Source organism: Amphiura filiformis, chromosome 10 (genome assembly GCF_039555335.1).
Source record: "Amphiura filiformis chromosome 10, Afil_fr2py, whole genome shotgun sequence".
NCBI lineage: Eukaryota > Metazoa > Echinodermata > Ophiuroidea > Amphilepidida > Amphiuridae > Amphiura > Amphiura filiformis.
The window spans coordinates 61,296,394-61,312,543 of NC_092637.1; the positions used below are offsets into that span (position 1 = coordinate 61,296,394).

Sequence of the window (16,150 nt, forward strand, 5' to 3'; positions counted from 1 at the left end):
GGTATAAGAGAGGGTGTGGTCAAGTCTGGTGGTGTTTTAGAGAGATTGATGGTCTAATGGGGTATAAGAGAGAGTGAAGGCTTGGTAGGGTATAAGAGAGAGTGTGGGCCAGTCTGGTGGTGTTTTATAGAGAGTGCGTGTCTAGTGGAGTATAAGAGAGTTAAGGCTTGGTGGGGTATTAGAGAGTATGGGTCAGCCTGGTGGTGTTTTAGAGCTAGTGAGTGTCTGGTGGAGTATAAGAGAGAGTGAGGGTCTGGTGGGGTATTAGAGAGTGTGGTCCAGTCTGGTGGTGTTTGAGAGAGAGTGATGGTCTGGTGGAGTATAGAGAGAGTGAGGGTCTGGTGGGGTATTAGAGAGAGTGTGGTCCAGTCTGGTGGTGTTTTAGAGAGATTGATGGTCTGATGGGATATAAGAGAGAGTGCAGGCTTGGTAGGGTATAGGAGAGAGTGTGGGCCAGTCTGGTGGTGTTTTAGAGAGAGTGAGTGTATAGTGGAGTATAAGTGAGAGTGAAGGCTTGGTGGGGTATTAGAAAGAGTATGGGTCAGCCTGGTGGTGTTTTAGAGCCAGTGAGTTTCTGGTGGAGTATAAGAGAGAGTGAGGGTCTGGTGGGGTATCAGAGAGAGTGTGGTCCAGTCTGTAGTGTTTTAGAGAGAGTGAGGGTCTGGTGGGGTATAAATGAGAGTGAGGGCTTGGTAGGGTATTAGAGAGAGTGTGGGCCAGTCTAGTGTTATGAGCATTAGGCCTACATGTATATCAAATGAAAGTTTAAAACAAGGGGTTTCACATGGTGCTCACCAAGTTTTTGTTTGTGAATAGGGGAAGGGGTTTAGGTGTGGTCATCACGGGCATAGATATTCGTGTTTGGTCAAACACAACTGTGGTTTCTAGTCTTGCTTGTTAGCGTATACTAATAAAGACACTCCTATACTTACTGTTAAACCTTCCTTAGTCATAGCAGAGCACGCCTGTATTTGCCACACCCTATCTCGCAACGTCTGTAGGTTCATCATTTCTGCTATCTCACTAGCTGTTTTTGCATTTAATAAATCTTGCTTGTTAGCGTATACTAATAAAGGCACTCCTTTTAGTTTCTCCTCATCTAGTAACTCGTCAAGTTCCTATGAAAAGAGAAAGCAACAAAATTGTAATCAAAGCAATACTCACTTTCTGCTTAAATGTCAGGTTATAAAGGTTGTGAAAACATTTTATATATAACAGTTCATGTTTAGCACATAACATCTTAAAGTGTGCGACAGACACCTTTGGTACAACTGATGTTATCAAAATGTTTGGACTAAACCAAAACATGTTATATACATTGTAACATTTGTGTGTTTGTTGAGTAAACATGACTGTACTATTAAGGAAAATTTTCATTGAAACAAAACCAAATAATTTACTCACTATCCATCATCATTCTGATGATGCCTATCGACCATGATAGGCAAAACCGTCAATAGTGAGTAACTTATTTGGTTTTGTTTCAATGAAAATTTTCCTTAATGTGTATCTACAAATCTGATGAATCTATTCAGTGATTTAATGACTGTACTATTTTAATACCCCCCATACATTCAAAGGTGAAACCCACGAATGCACAAAAATACTGGGGTTACGGAACTGTGGCCTGACAGATGATACTGGGCCATTCCATTTAATATTCACACTAGCCTTGTGGAAGATTTTGGAAATATCTTCCACAGGGGGAGTATGAATTTCAAATGGAATGAGCACATTGAGCAGCTCCATTTGTATTTCATACACCCTCTGAGAAAGATTCAACCTGAATTGTATAATGACAGAGGGCGAGTTTTAAATGGAGCTGCTAATGTGTTCATTCCAACTGAAATTCATACTCCCTCTGTGGAAGATATTTCCAAAATCTTTCACAAGGGTAGTGTGGATTTTAATTGGAACAACCTAATAATGCTTACCATTCCTGTTTCTTCAAATCTTGGATTATCAGTGCTATCAACTACCCAGATTATAATGTCTGTGTTATCAAAATAATTCTTCCAATACGTTCTTATAGCTTTTTGACCTGCAAAAACAAAAACATTTGGAAGAAATTTATATTGGCATGATTCCTATTATGATTCAGTGTATCTTTTAGGGCAATTTATATTGGCTGAAATTACACTAGGGCTAGGCTAGGGAAAAATAAGTGAATTTATAAGTGTTTGGTTAGATAGAATTGCTTCATATCAACGGCAAATTTACACACTGAGCATATACCGGCATGTGTATAATTCACCGGGAAGATTTTTTCTGCCAAAGAAATCTATGTTGTGAATGTAAAGTGTCTCGGCTCTGTCCTCCACCAATATTCAATACCGGGGTACATTGTGAGATTCTACCTATTGGTGACTAATTACATTATTTTTATGTGTTCTCCTTTCGCTAGTACATTCATAACGACCCTTATTTCGTATTCAACATACATTACCTGGTTTTTGACAACATAACGGCCAGGCAGTATAACCATTTTGCTTGCATAAATTTATCTATCCAAATACCATATAATCTACTCACCTCCAATATCCCATACATTGAGATTCCAACTATTTGTGACTACACTCTTGACATTAAACCCTTGTGTTGGTGTTGTTTTTGTATGTTCCTCCTTCGCTAATACCTTCATTATGGTGGTTTTGCCGGCATTATCTAACCCTAGTAATAACACACGTATCTGCTGCTTTGGTGCCGACTTCATTTTCCTAAGTAGATCTAGAAGACCCTGCAAGTAATGTTTAAAGTTGAGTGCAACATTAGAAAACAGGTAGTTCTTTGATGTGTGCAATTCCAAGCATATTAGTCCCAGGGCCAGGGATGGGTTCACAATACTACCGGGGATCTAGTAGTGAGGTGGGCAATCATCAGTTTTACAAATTATGTGACATGATCAAGGGGAATGAGTCACATGTTGACCCTGGTCGAAAATGAGTTTTAATGTTTCTAAAGAGGACATTAAGAGCTGATTTGACTTTTCTTTGCGAAGTTACATCAATTTATCAATCACTGAAAACAATATAAAACAAAAGGGCGATCTTTTCTTTTAGACCACCCGAGCTAGATACGGTTACAATTACGATTTTATCAAATGAAACTTTTGTATCAAGGTTAAACATGTTTTTAGCTATTCAAACATACCTTTTACTTTGTCAAACAAGCTTTATTTTGTTCCAAAATCCATGTTTTTATCGCAATTTTGGACGTAAAAGAGCTGAATGCAAAACCGGTGATGCAAACTCAGAAACCTTCGCGTAGCGCGAGCACTTGATGTACGCTCGCTTTGACAGTGATTAACGCTCGCGTATCAAGCATTTTCAAACGCGTTTGACAGTTTTTTACTGCGTAACGCAATTCTGAATTTATTCAAGATGGCAAATTTCTCGAAAAAACGCAATGTATTTTTCTTTAAAAAATTCCCTCATTTCACAAATTCTTTGCCACTTTCCACTCGTTTGATCATCTTTTCATGTAACGGAAGTGATGCTGCTTTTATGAAGGTACGTTTCTTGTTTTTCCGAAAATTTTTAAATTGTTTTTTTAAGACAAAAACTTCCGAGCATAATAGGCGTTTTCATTTGTTTGCAAAAAGTTGTTTTAATCTTGTTTTTTACCCCATAATTTCCCTCATTTATCGAAGCCCTGCCCTCCTTCAAATATATTAAACCTTGACTTCAAAGTGTTTGGCAACTGTTTAACCTTGATGCAAAAGTAAACCTTGATGCAAAAGTAATAATTTAGTCCCTATATAGCGAGGGTGGTCTAAAGGAAAAGATCGCCAACAAAAGAGTTGTAAAACTTTCTTTGACAATATCTCAAAATCAATATTAGCGACAACCGACTCATTTCCCTTGATCGTGTCACATAAATTATATTTAGCTTTAGACTGGTTAGCCTAAACCTGCTGTCCGAGCTATGCAGTTTCGGCATCCATATTTTACTCACACCTGAATAGTTTCTGCACATTGCATAATAAGTCTTTGAGCATCATCACAAGTGAAGTCCCAACTTTTGGACAAGAATGATCACACTTTGTAAGGAATGTAAGTTACATGTACCTTAACAAAGTGTGATCATGCTTGTCCAAAAGTTGGGACTTGTGATGATGCTCAAAGACTTTATGTAATGTGCAGAAACTATTCAGGTGTGAGTAAAATATGGATGCCCAAACTGACTGCTGAGCTGCAGTTGCCAGAATAGCTCATTTTTATTTATTTGCCAAAACGCAAATGCTGAACGCAGTTACTAAAATTCCACAGTGGACCTACGGGGCGTCAGCGTAAATATTAGTAGCCTCCGTGCGCGCCCTGTCGTGCAAATTGTGAGAGCGCTGGCCGTTGTATTTGGATTGCGCGCTACCATATTTGCAGATTGTGATTCGCACATTTCTGTTATTGGCTGTCCTGTTTTAGCTTGATCAATTTTTGGAAAGGCAAAACCTTAAAATTGTTCACTTTTGAGGAAAATTGTCAAGTGTTATTTTGTAAAGTGAAGAGATGAAAGTGACATTAATATATGAATGAGATTTTTTAATTTTGCATTGGTAATATGTCGGGCATTGTGAAAAATCTAAAAATTTTGCTTTGGACCTCAGGATATTCCTCGATTCCAAAGGTAAAATGTTTAGATTTTTCACAATGCCCTCCAAATAACCGATGGGCAGTTTTAAATAACATCCAAGTAAAATACTCACTCAATTTAGAAACTGTGTCACAGATGTATGTCATCTGTGATTGCACAACTTCCAAAGAAATACTGAATTTTTGATAATCTACATTCTACATGTATGAATTACTTGACTTTTTTAGCAGTGTTGGCAGATCCAGCCCAAGATCGGCAGTGCCAATCTCCGATTTCAATTTTTTTACTAGACCTATAAACAGGCCTGGAAATAAGTCGGTCTGAACCAGGAGCCAAACATTTGGAAAAGCGGCTCCTGGTCCTGTAATTTTCTAGTGAACCAGGAGCCATTTTCAAAGAGCCAGGAGTCATTTTTCTTAAAGTATCGAAATGCTTATTTTTGTTATTTCTACAGCTTTCGATGCTCACCTGAGACTTTTAGATCCATGTTATTTGTTATTTAACTTATTATATTATTAATTATTGTCACAAGTTAACAAATAACAAGTTATACAATGAATGTTATTATATCTGAACAGACCAGTTGAGTCTTATTTTATTATTTTATTTTATTTTATTTTATTTTATTTTATTAATTTATTTCATTTCATTTTATTTTATTTTGTTTTGTTTTGTTTTATTTTATTAATTAATTTATTCATTTCATTTTATTTCATTTTATTTCATTTCATTTCATTTTATTATTTTATTATTTTATTTTATTTTATTTTATTTTATTTTATTTTATTTTATTTTATTCTTTTAATTCATTTTTTTTATTTTATTCAATTTGGCCTTTTATTTTGTGATTTTAGGAAAATTTTAAATATCTAGAAACAATGTCGCCAAAATTCAAGATGGCCGCCTTCATGTTTAGCGATCGTGGTGGTCACCTAACCTGAAAACAAGGCAAAATACTGCCAAAATTATGAGCCCTGAAGGCAAATATCAAGAAAAATTGGTGAAATATTAGGTAAAAGATAAGTTTTGGCACTGCATTTTGTTGAAAATACATTGGAAATGGCTAATATTTTGAGCGGAAATGAACTTGCCTGACGAAGTTTTACTGGGCCATTTCCTGAGCACTGATACCCGGGCGCAAAATACAGATTTTCTCTGGCGCCTGGGCGTGTAATTTTGGTTGGATCCAGGCGTTAAAACTCAGTAACCGTAGGGTAAAAATCGCTCGGCGCCTGCTTGTTTCCAGGCTTGCCTATAAATCATGCATGTCATGATAATTCATGAATTGTTCCCCCTTTTCAATTCAAAAATTTAATTACGGCTTGGAAATGTCATTATGAAACATTGGATGGAGACAGCTTACAAACTGTCTTTTGTTCTGTTTAATTTTGCCAAACACAATTTTCATGGGAATTTTCGACACATGACGCTAGAGCAAAAGACAGCAAGAAAATGTCAGATATAATATTTTGCAATGACCTTATGTTTGTTTTATTGCATGCCATTGAATTTTGAAACGAACTTGTCTCTGATTGGCTGCTGAGGCGATCTGCTGTTGATCTGGATCATTTATACCGTACTCCAATTAAGCAGAGCATCTGCATCACACTCATGACACTACTATTATACATGTAGCTAAAATAATAGTTTCTCGATCATGAGAGTCAAGGGTGAAAATAAGAGAGCTTGAACCAGGGGCCACTTTGGGCAAAAAATGTGGCCCCTGGTTCACTAAGATTTGGAGTGAACCAGGGGCCACTTTGGATGAACCAGGGGCCACTTTTTTTTTAAAATTATTATTTTTGGGATCTATAACAAAAGCAGCATAAATTATAATGTTATTAAGAAAATAAAAAAATAAAATCTAGGGCCAGCTATAATTTATATAACGTGGAGTTCCGAGGCTCAATGGCTCGACTGACCAATGGGAGACGCCGACACGCCTTGAAGTGATTATATGCATGAGCTATTCACACAGCCACTGAGTGATCACATAGTAAGCACGATGTTCAAAAAATTACACTGGGCAGTACGCTCACATATTACACATGTGTACATGCTCTCTGCACAGTGCACACTAGCTCGAGATACTCTAGCTAAAATACAGGTTTACATTTACTATCTTACATTATCTTGCTGTATTTCAGCTAGAGCTCCAAACGACAAGCTTCCGGGTTTTTTGGAGAACAATACTGTTACGTAAGATGAAGAAGAAACCCGCCTCGGAGCCCGCCCTACTCATTATTTCATTGTACTTATTGCAATTTGCCTCCACACATTACGTAATCAACACAAAGCTTTTGTGAGAATTAGTGAGTGGATAAGAAATTGACAGCGGAGGATACAAAGGACACGCCGATTGCTAGTTGTCAATCATGAATTGCATAACGTTTTAATATTTAACTGCATGGCATTCCGCAAGCACCAAGACAAATTATGCCGTATTTTTCCAAAGATCATCTCATATGAAGTAAGCTGAATGCGATCTGTACTTTTGTAACATTCCGATCGCTTTTGATCACATATTATCGGCGAATTTGCTTGAAAACACGCGAGTTCATGTTGTGTAAACATAATTAGCATAGACACAAATGAAATTACGATGCAATACAATGCAAGTTGAATGCGCAGCAGATCTATAGAAATAAGGCTGCCCGGTTTTATGCAGAATTAGACCCCGTCTGGTGCACACAATTCGGTGTTGTACAAACTTTAGTAAATAAAATATTGGAAAGAAATTGTCAAAAATACAATATGCGGGAGGATATTTAGGGTGTGATTTTCGGGTAATTTTGTGCCCGGGTACCCGACGCATTTTTCGGGCGGCTAACCGGGAAAAAAAAAAAAAATTTTTTTTTTTTTTTGAATTTGAATGCATTTTGATATCATTAATAGAGTATGACATGAAAACTATGTATCAATTTTCATATTAAAATTACAAAACAATGTGCAAAATTCAATTTTTTTTTAATTTTTTTTTTTAGGTCAACCATGATCAGGGGTAGCACTAGGTTTTAAAACCAGGGGTTCTCAGAACCCCTGAACCCCCTGAAAGTGTTAAAAATATGCGCTCAAATCCTAAAATGAGGGGTTCTCTAGTCAAGTATTGAGTATATTCGTCTCCGATATCAGTATCGGATTTTGTGATTTTGGTTATGATGTGTAAATATAGAAGGTCTGGCAAAAACGCAATCTCCCTTTCACGCCGCGATTCTCGCTATTAACCAATTATCTGGCTTTTAAAGAAAGTTCCCACGCAGTGTACTTGCTATGGAAGTGTTGCATAAAATGCAGTTCAACTTCGGCAAAGTGCAGAATTCAACAGCATTGCAAGTCACATGGACGAGTGAAAAAGCCATGATTTACTCAATAAAAATGACATTTCATTGCAAATGAGTTCAAGTTTAGGCCAAATACCATGATATTTATTGAATTACTGGAGTATTTTGACTATAAAACATAATTCAAGGGCAAATTTTGTCACTTTTTTCTTCTCTGACCTCGTATTTCACCGCTGGCATATCTCTACGCACCACCCTTGAAGCATTTCTTACCGATCCCTAGAATTAGAAATTAGAAACTCCCGTACGTGCCGTCATTCAGTACTGCAATAAAATTCATCAGTGATTCTACTACAATATCACAATCTGTGTTAAATTACGCTGGAGGTGTGTATTTTATTTTTATTTTTAAATTACGTTACAATGCTACGGCGACTTCACTTCAACATTTATGTTATTGCATTTTATGTTACATGATTTCTGGACAGGTCGTAAATATTGGAGATCGAAGCTTTTATTTTTCTTTCACATGTTTTCATTTTTCTGCGCGCATGAAAACCCCTGAACTGGTATGCAAAAATGAATAGATGCGCTCAAACTTAAAAATATGCGCTGTACGCGCAGAAACGCAGGTTAGCGCGACCCCTGACCATGATCCTAGCATTTAGGTCTAGGTCCAGAGACACTACAAAACCAAAAAAAAACTTTGAAAAAAAAAAGGGAATTTCCTGCCCGGGTAATAGGATTATCGGGCGGGACTCGAATTCCCGGGACTCACTCACACCCTTAGAGGATATATGCACAAGTCTCCCCGCTAGGTTTCAAAATGGTGGCAATCCCTTCATTCATAAATGTTCTGAAGTAAAGTTGTTGCTGCACCTCACCGAAATTGCTCAAATAAAATGTTAAAGTGCATTTTCGCCGTGATATTCCATCACCAGTCCGAGTCGCTATGATAAATTTTCTCATTTCCGTGTCAGTTTTGGTCCGAAACGTGGTCAGAAAAAGTGTGCAAAAACTCAATCAATTTCCATAGTTTTTTCGGTATGTGACGGCCATTTTAATACTTAATGGGGGTCATGGTTCATGTTCATGACGTCATCCCCACCCGAAATAGTCGGCGCCCGTCACCCGCTTAAAATCACCCTTGATGAGAGTATGATTATGAATGTGAAATGACACGATAGCGCGATCGATTGTACACACACATGAAACACACAGCACTAGCCGCTACCCAAAGCGTGTGTGGTAGGCGTTGACCCGTTGTACGCTAGACTCGCTTGCCAGTCTCGTGTACGCCGTTTGTACACTGAGACTGGCTTATGCCATTTTGTGTGTGGGATTTACACACTTAATTAACATTTTTTAAATTTTTTTTGCAATCCAGTCAATTTATATGAAAGATGACCCACCTCATTTACAGCCGGTTTCTGTCATCAAGTCGTGTTCGCATTGATATAGCCACGTTGCACAAGTGAGGTCGAGACTAATTGGTGACGTCGATAACAACGAGTAAACAAAATGGCTGGGAGAACTGAGAAAGTCGTGTTTTTTAAAAAATGTTTCATCGTGATGATCAGAAACCTCAAAAAACATTTTTTGACCGCGCTTGATATGCTAACGTTATACAGGTACATTGAAGGATATAAATTGGATGGTAAATAAGCCAAATATTGCAAGAAATCTACTCGCTAGAATCCTAGCGAGCCCGCAAAAAAATGTCCGTCCATGCAAAAGTAATAGTGACAACGTAAAATCGTGACTATTGATTGTACGCCGGCACAATTGTCATGGCGTGCCTATTGAGCTCTCAAATCTTATGAATGAGAAACTATTTTACATGTTTAGCTTATTTTATAGAGTTGAAATATTATAATAGATATATTGCAGTGAAAATTTTATGAATGAACTTTGCGGCATATGCGCATGCATGCGTTGCATTGACGTTGTTTTTAGCTAGCTCTGCATCTGTGACTGGAGTCTGTGTTAGCTAGCTGTGTAATCTCCAATAGGATGTCCAACACAGCTCTAACTTTGAACATCACGGTAGTACACGCTTGTCAAATGTTTACTGCAAAATATTATATAAGTAAATGTAAACCTGTGTTAAGCTTAAATTCAGCCTGCCCTGCTGCAGATGATCACCAGATGATCATGATGTAGGTATGCTAGGTGAATTCAAATTTGCCATCAAACTGCATCATTTCATATATCAAATTAAAGCCCTTGAGTAAACAAAGCCAAAACTGAAAACCATTTTTTCATAGCACTTTCCGTAGCAAAGTTACATCTTGTCAAAGATTGACTTTCATCAAAAAGTTTCAGCTAGCAAAATTCCCCAAAACGGCATTTAGGGGGTGTTTCTAGATCTTAAGTCTCATTATGATAGCAGCTTTTTTTTAATGGAACTGCTATCCAAATCCCTCTAAAATTCCATGTGCGGGTGACTTATCACCATAAAAAATCACATATTTGGGTCAAGTGAAGTATAGAAAACATATTTATGTAGGTTTCTTTCTTCGGGCACTTGTTTTAAATTTCTATGTAAAAATGCATTGACATTGTCGGCGAATTTGGCTGACTAGCAAATGTGTTATAAGGGGGCGCAACACTAAATCACTACGCATTTTATGTAAGAACGAAATTCGGCTAATATAGTCCATAATGAGTATGAGATTGTAGCGACCATATCTACCGACATGTTCACTTTAAATCACTCAATATCAGCTCATATGAATTCGACAAGTGTCTTCAATGATAACATGCAGAAAAAAAACGGACATTTTATCTCAAAAGCAATTCTCTGTGGCGGATGAAGACAACTTCCGATTTTGAAATGTGAGTGGTGAATTTAGTATATTTTTAGGCCATATTTTTTGCACCGCGAAATAGCGAAAAAAGTCAACGGTCATCGATATATGCAGACAAAAGTTTTGGAATCTACAGAAATAGAGCTTTAATTTGATACCAAATTTATTTTGTCAAGTATTGCAGGGACGCCAGGAATGGCTTTCAAGTAGGCCAAAATCACACGTTATCCTATGGGACGCTTATTTAGTGTTGCGCCCCTTGTAACGGCCGTCGCTATGAAGCGCGTTCTTTTTACATTCTTGGCGTAAAATAAGAAATGCTTGGCGTCATGAAATGTGTTCTATTTCAATCATGATGATAAACAAGGATTACGAAAAGTCACCCTGATGAATTATTATTGGGAAAAATGCTTTATTGGCGAGCAGGCGCCTGCAAAGTCTAGAAATTGTATGCCAAAATCTTCAAAAAGGCTCAAAAATGGGTTTTAAAGTTAATAGGCATTGTTAATCTGCATGAAGCCGTTTTGCTGCATATTCAGTAGGCCTATGCAAAAAGACCATAATTGTTACTACTGAAAGCGGGGTGTTTGTACTTCACACTCATTAACAAGTGCTTTAAAAACAAAATGGCAAGACAGATAATCTAGAAAAGAAATTAAACTTGGTTCAAAGACGTGCTTAAATTGTTGTCTGTCACTAGTTTTAGTGAGTTTTGTGCAAACTCTCGCATATTGGAGGAAAAGTCGAAATATGCGATTTTCCGCGTTCGGCACTGATCTTTAAAACAACATTTCTCTTGAACGAAAATGTCGAGAGACATGAAATTTTCGGTGTTGAGCTACAAATTTTCTCTAATTTAATTAATAAGTGACAAATGTGGATTTTGAAAACTTTTAAATCCTTATAACGGCCGTCGCTATGAACGCGTTCTTTTTACATTCTTCGTAAAATAAGAAATGCTGGCGTCATGAAATGTGTTCTATTTCAATCATGATGATAAACAAGGACTACGAAAAGTCACCCTGATGAATTATTATTGGGAAAAATGCTTCATTGGCCGAGCAGGCGCCTGCAAAGTCTAGAAATTGTATGCAAAAATCTTCAAAAAGGCTCAAAAATGGGTTTTAAAGTTAATAGGCATTGTTAATCTGCATGAAGCCGTTTTGCTGCATATTCAGTAGGCCTATGCAAAAGACCATAATTGTTACTACTGAAGCGGGGGTGTTTGTACTTCACACTCATTAACAAGTGCTTTAAAAACAAAATGGCAAGACAGATAATCTAGAAAAGAAATTAAACTTGGTTCAAAGCGTGCTGAAATTGTTGTCTGTCACTAGTTTTAGTGAGTTTTGTGCAAACTCTCGCATATTGGAGGAAAAGTCGAAATATGCGATTTTCCGCGTTGTGGCACTGATCTTTAAAACAACATTTCTCTTGAAGCGAAATGTCGAGAGACATGAAATTTTCGGTGTTGAGCTACAAATTTTCTCTAATTTAATTAATAAGTGACAAATGTGGATTTTGAAAACTTTTAAATCCTTGTAACAGCCGTCGCTATGACCGCGTTCTTTTTACATTCTTCGCGTAAAATAAGAAATGCAGCGTCATGAAATGTGTTCTATTTCAATCATGAGGATAAACAAGGATAACGAAAAGTCACCCAGATGCATTCTCACTGGGTAAAATGCTTTATTGTCCGGGCAGGCGCCTGCAAAGTCTAGAAATTGTATGCCAAAATCTTCAAAAAGGCTCAAAAATGGGTTTTAAAGTTAATAGGCATTGTTAATCTGCATGAAGCCGTTTTGCTGCATATTCAGTAGGCCTATGCAAAAAGACCATAATTGTTACTACTGAAAAAGGGGAGGGGGGTGTTTGTACTTCACACTCATTAACAAGTGCTTTAAAAACAAAATGGCAAGACAGATAATCTAGAAAAGAAATTAAACTTGGTTCAAAGGCGTGCTGAAATTGTTGTCTGTCACTAGTTTTAGTGAGTTTTGTGCAAACTCTCGCATATTGGAGGAAAAGTCGAAATATGCGATTTTCGCGTTCGGCACTGATCTTTAAAACAACATTTCTCTTGAACGAAATGTCGCAGAGACATGAAATTTTCGGTGTTGAGCTACAAATTTTCTCTAATTTAATTAATAAGTGACAAATGTGGATTTTGAAAACTTTTAAATCCTTATAAGGGCGCAACACTAAATCACTACGCATTTTATGTAAGAACGAAATTCGCTAATATAGTCCATAATGAGTATGAGATTGTAGCGACCATATCTACCGACATGTTCACTTTAAATCACTCAATATCAGCTCATATGAATTCGACAAGTGTCTTCAATAATAACATGCAGAAAAAAACGGACATTTTATCTCAAAAGCAATTCTCTGTGGCGGATGAAGACAACTTCCGATTTTGAAATGTGAGTGGTGAATTTAGTATATTTTTAGGCCATATTTTTTGCACCGCGAAATAGCGAAAAAAGTCAACGGTCATCGATATATGCAGACAAAAGTTTTGGAATCTACAGAAATAGAGCTTTAATTTGATACCAAATTTATTTTGTCAAGTATTGCAGGGGCGCCAGGAATGGCGCTCGAAGTAGGCCAAAATCACACGTTATCCTATGGGACGCTTATTTAGTGTTGCGCCCCCCTGCTGCCCTCAGTCGTCAACCGTCTGGATTGACGACTGAGAAAACTACGTGGAAAAGTGACGGATTTTGCAACAGGATTCCTGTGGCATAGAGCATGCGCAGTTGTGTCCAAATTGACCTTTTGACCGAGTTTGTTGTTTTTAGAAGTTCAGAGCGGGATTTTGTCACAGCGGCGCGGTACAGCGACGCGGTACGCTGGCGCCGCTAGTCAGTCGCGCTACGGCGCACAACTGAAGTCGCATTGAATAGTTTTCAGAAGTCCGTCATGATATTGGCTGTAAGATAATCAGTCGTCACTACGAAGCATACACAGTACATGCGAAGTGTAGACGGCTGATTGGAATTAGTCTAGGTTACCTACATGATGTTGGTGCCGGTAGGATGCAGTGATGATGCAGGATGGAAGATGATGACTGCCCGGGGATGACTGCACAGAAACACTTCTAATTTGACATTATTTGGAAGTGTAAATTTTTAATTTATCATCTTTCTAAGATTTAAGATTCAACAGAATAATATAGTGTCTAAAAGAATTTTTTAGGTCTTACCATTTTGTCGTAATTTGGAAATAATTATCGCCTTCAAAACAGATAAATTGCTCCGATCCGGGTAACTATGCGTGACGTCAGGGACGCTGGTTGCCCTTTGGCTGGTACCCGTTGATTCTTAGCCTATTTACTTGCTTGTCTGGCTTTGTGGAGCTTTTAGACAACGGGCACCAATGTTGCTCTTGCTTTGTGACCTTTGACTTTTGACCCTATTTACGGGTCAACGCACAGCATGATAAATTTCGATCGGCTTACAATCGTGGCATAAACATCGGTAAGCTTAAAATTTAAAAAATGAGGAAATTTATTAGATTACAACGTCCACAAATGTGACAATAGAAGGATTCCCGCCCGCATGAATAGGGGATAAAAAGGTGTGAAATGTTTTTTGTCCAGTCCAGGTTGCCATCAGTTATTGATGAATAGGGGAAAAAGCATGAAAGCGTGAATTCAAAAAATGTTTTACAATCATGACAAATTTACAAATCAAATGTTTACATGTATGTCCAGTGACCAGTCCAGGTTCAATGAGCTGTTTTGGAAGCAAAACTGCAGACGAATAAAAATAGAGATTGACAAATAATTTAGGCCAAGTAAGATCAGTTCGGTATCCCAGGCAAACCTTAGTTTTAAAACACATTTGCTAGTCAGCGAAATTCGCGAGATCGGGGCCCAAACACAATGCATATTTTACATAGAAATTTGATTTTTTTTCAAGAATAGGTCGGTGAAGGAAACCTACATAAATATGTTTTCTATACTTCAATTGACCCAAATATATGATTTTTTATGGTGATAATCAAGTCGCACATGGAATTTTGGAGGGATTTTGATAGCAGTTCCATTAAAAAAAGCTGCTATCACCATGAGACTAAGATCTAGAAACACCCCTAAATGCCGTTTTGGGGAATTTTGCTAGCAGAATCTTTTTGATGAAAGTCAATCTTTGACAAGATGTAACTTTGTTACGGAAAGTGCTATGACACAAATGTTTTCAGTTTTGGCTTTCTTTACTCAAGGGCTTTAATTTGATATGTAAAATGATGCAGTTTGATGGCAAATTTGAATTCACCTAGCATACCTAGATCAAGTAAAACTAAAATAAATAACACATACGGTAGTCATAATTATTATGATAATATCTTTTGGCCACGCGTTTTGAACTGGTAGATTTTCGCGTGACATGAAAAGTTCACTTTTTCTGTTCCGAGAAATACGCCAATTTTCATTTGAAACTAATTATTTCAGTATTGTGTATGCTACTACAGGAAAAGTATACATATTCTGCAAGGAAATTTCACAAGGAATCCAAAAATGACATTGTTTTTTATGGGGGACTAATGGTTAGGGAGATATTGCAAGAAGAAAGTGAGATTTTTCATGAAAATTTTTCTGAATTTTGTGTGATTTTTTTGTTTTTATCTTATACCCCACATCAAAAAGAACATTATATTTGAGCTCTATAGAGCTAGAGCTTTCAGAAAATGTGTACTTTTACTATGCTACCTGCTATAGATTTTCCATGGCGCGAACATTTTGTCGGAACGCATAAAAATGTACAAATTTTTGTTCAAACTCTTAATGATATTGATAATGCATGCACAAATACATGTAATTACAATTTATGTTACAAGACACAATTTTGCACAAAAACACATGTACAATGTTTTCTAACTGATTGATAAAGGAAAATTTAACAATCTCTAAGTCTAATTACCTTTGTAATAATGGGGCAGTTTAAAGAGAGAATCTAGTATGTTACACGGAAATGGAACACATGATCTGATTGATCTCGCATTCATCTACGGACTTCAGAAGGTACAACTCTGGTGAATTTCCTCTGTCTTGTAAATCCACACCTACATAAAGAACACTTTCCTTGGGCACTATGGTTTCTTTCATAAGTTTCTTATAAAAGCAATCTTAATTCTCTGGTGGTTTTATAGTATAGAGCCAATAGCCTTCAATAACTTTTGCACCGGGAAATTAGGTGTGTCCATATTCTGAAACATGGAGTTTCAGTTAGTTCAAATGATGAGTGATGACACCATCAGATGTAACATGAAAGAGAAAATATTCTCTGTTACACTCTGATGATGGCTTTAGTGCTACAACAGAGTCTTTCCAAATTAAGTTTAAGCGAATCATTGTCTCTATATATGTCAATTCCTCAGAAATGCCCATATTGTCATCATCGGATTCTTCAGTATCTGTTCCAAATCCCGGGTTCCAAATATGACGGAACAAAAGGGTTCCACATA

At 37.1% G+C, this 16,150-nt stretch overlaps 2 protein-coding genes across 2 annotated transcripts in view; one reads left to right on the top strand and one right to left on the bottom strand.

Moving 5' to 3' along the window:
* Positions 1–884: 884 nt before the first annotated feature.
* On the bottom strand, positions 885–14,003 carry LOC140163288 (ADP-ribosylation factor-like protein 3). The gene is made up of 4 exons (XM_072186686.1): positions 13,890–14,003; positions 2,533–2,737; positions 1,935–2,041; positions 885–1,118 (listed from the first exon to the last, which is right to left on the bottom strand). Exons 1-4 carry the CDS (start codon positions 13,890–13,892, stop codon positions 885–887), a joined length of 549 nt encoding a protein of 182 aa, XP_072042787.1. The 5' UTR covers positions 13,893–14,003.
* A 95-nt stretch (positions 14,004–14,098) lies between these two features.
* Positions 14,099–16,150, top strand: part of LOC140163111 (sideroflexin-2-like) — a 34,216-nt gene continuing 32,164 nt past the window's right edge. The window contains exon 1 of the mRNA XM_072186488.1: positions 14,099–14,163. The gene's annotated coding sequence lies outside the window, so the exon portion shown is untranslated. The remainder of the gene's footprint in view (positions 14,164–16,150) is intronic.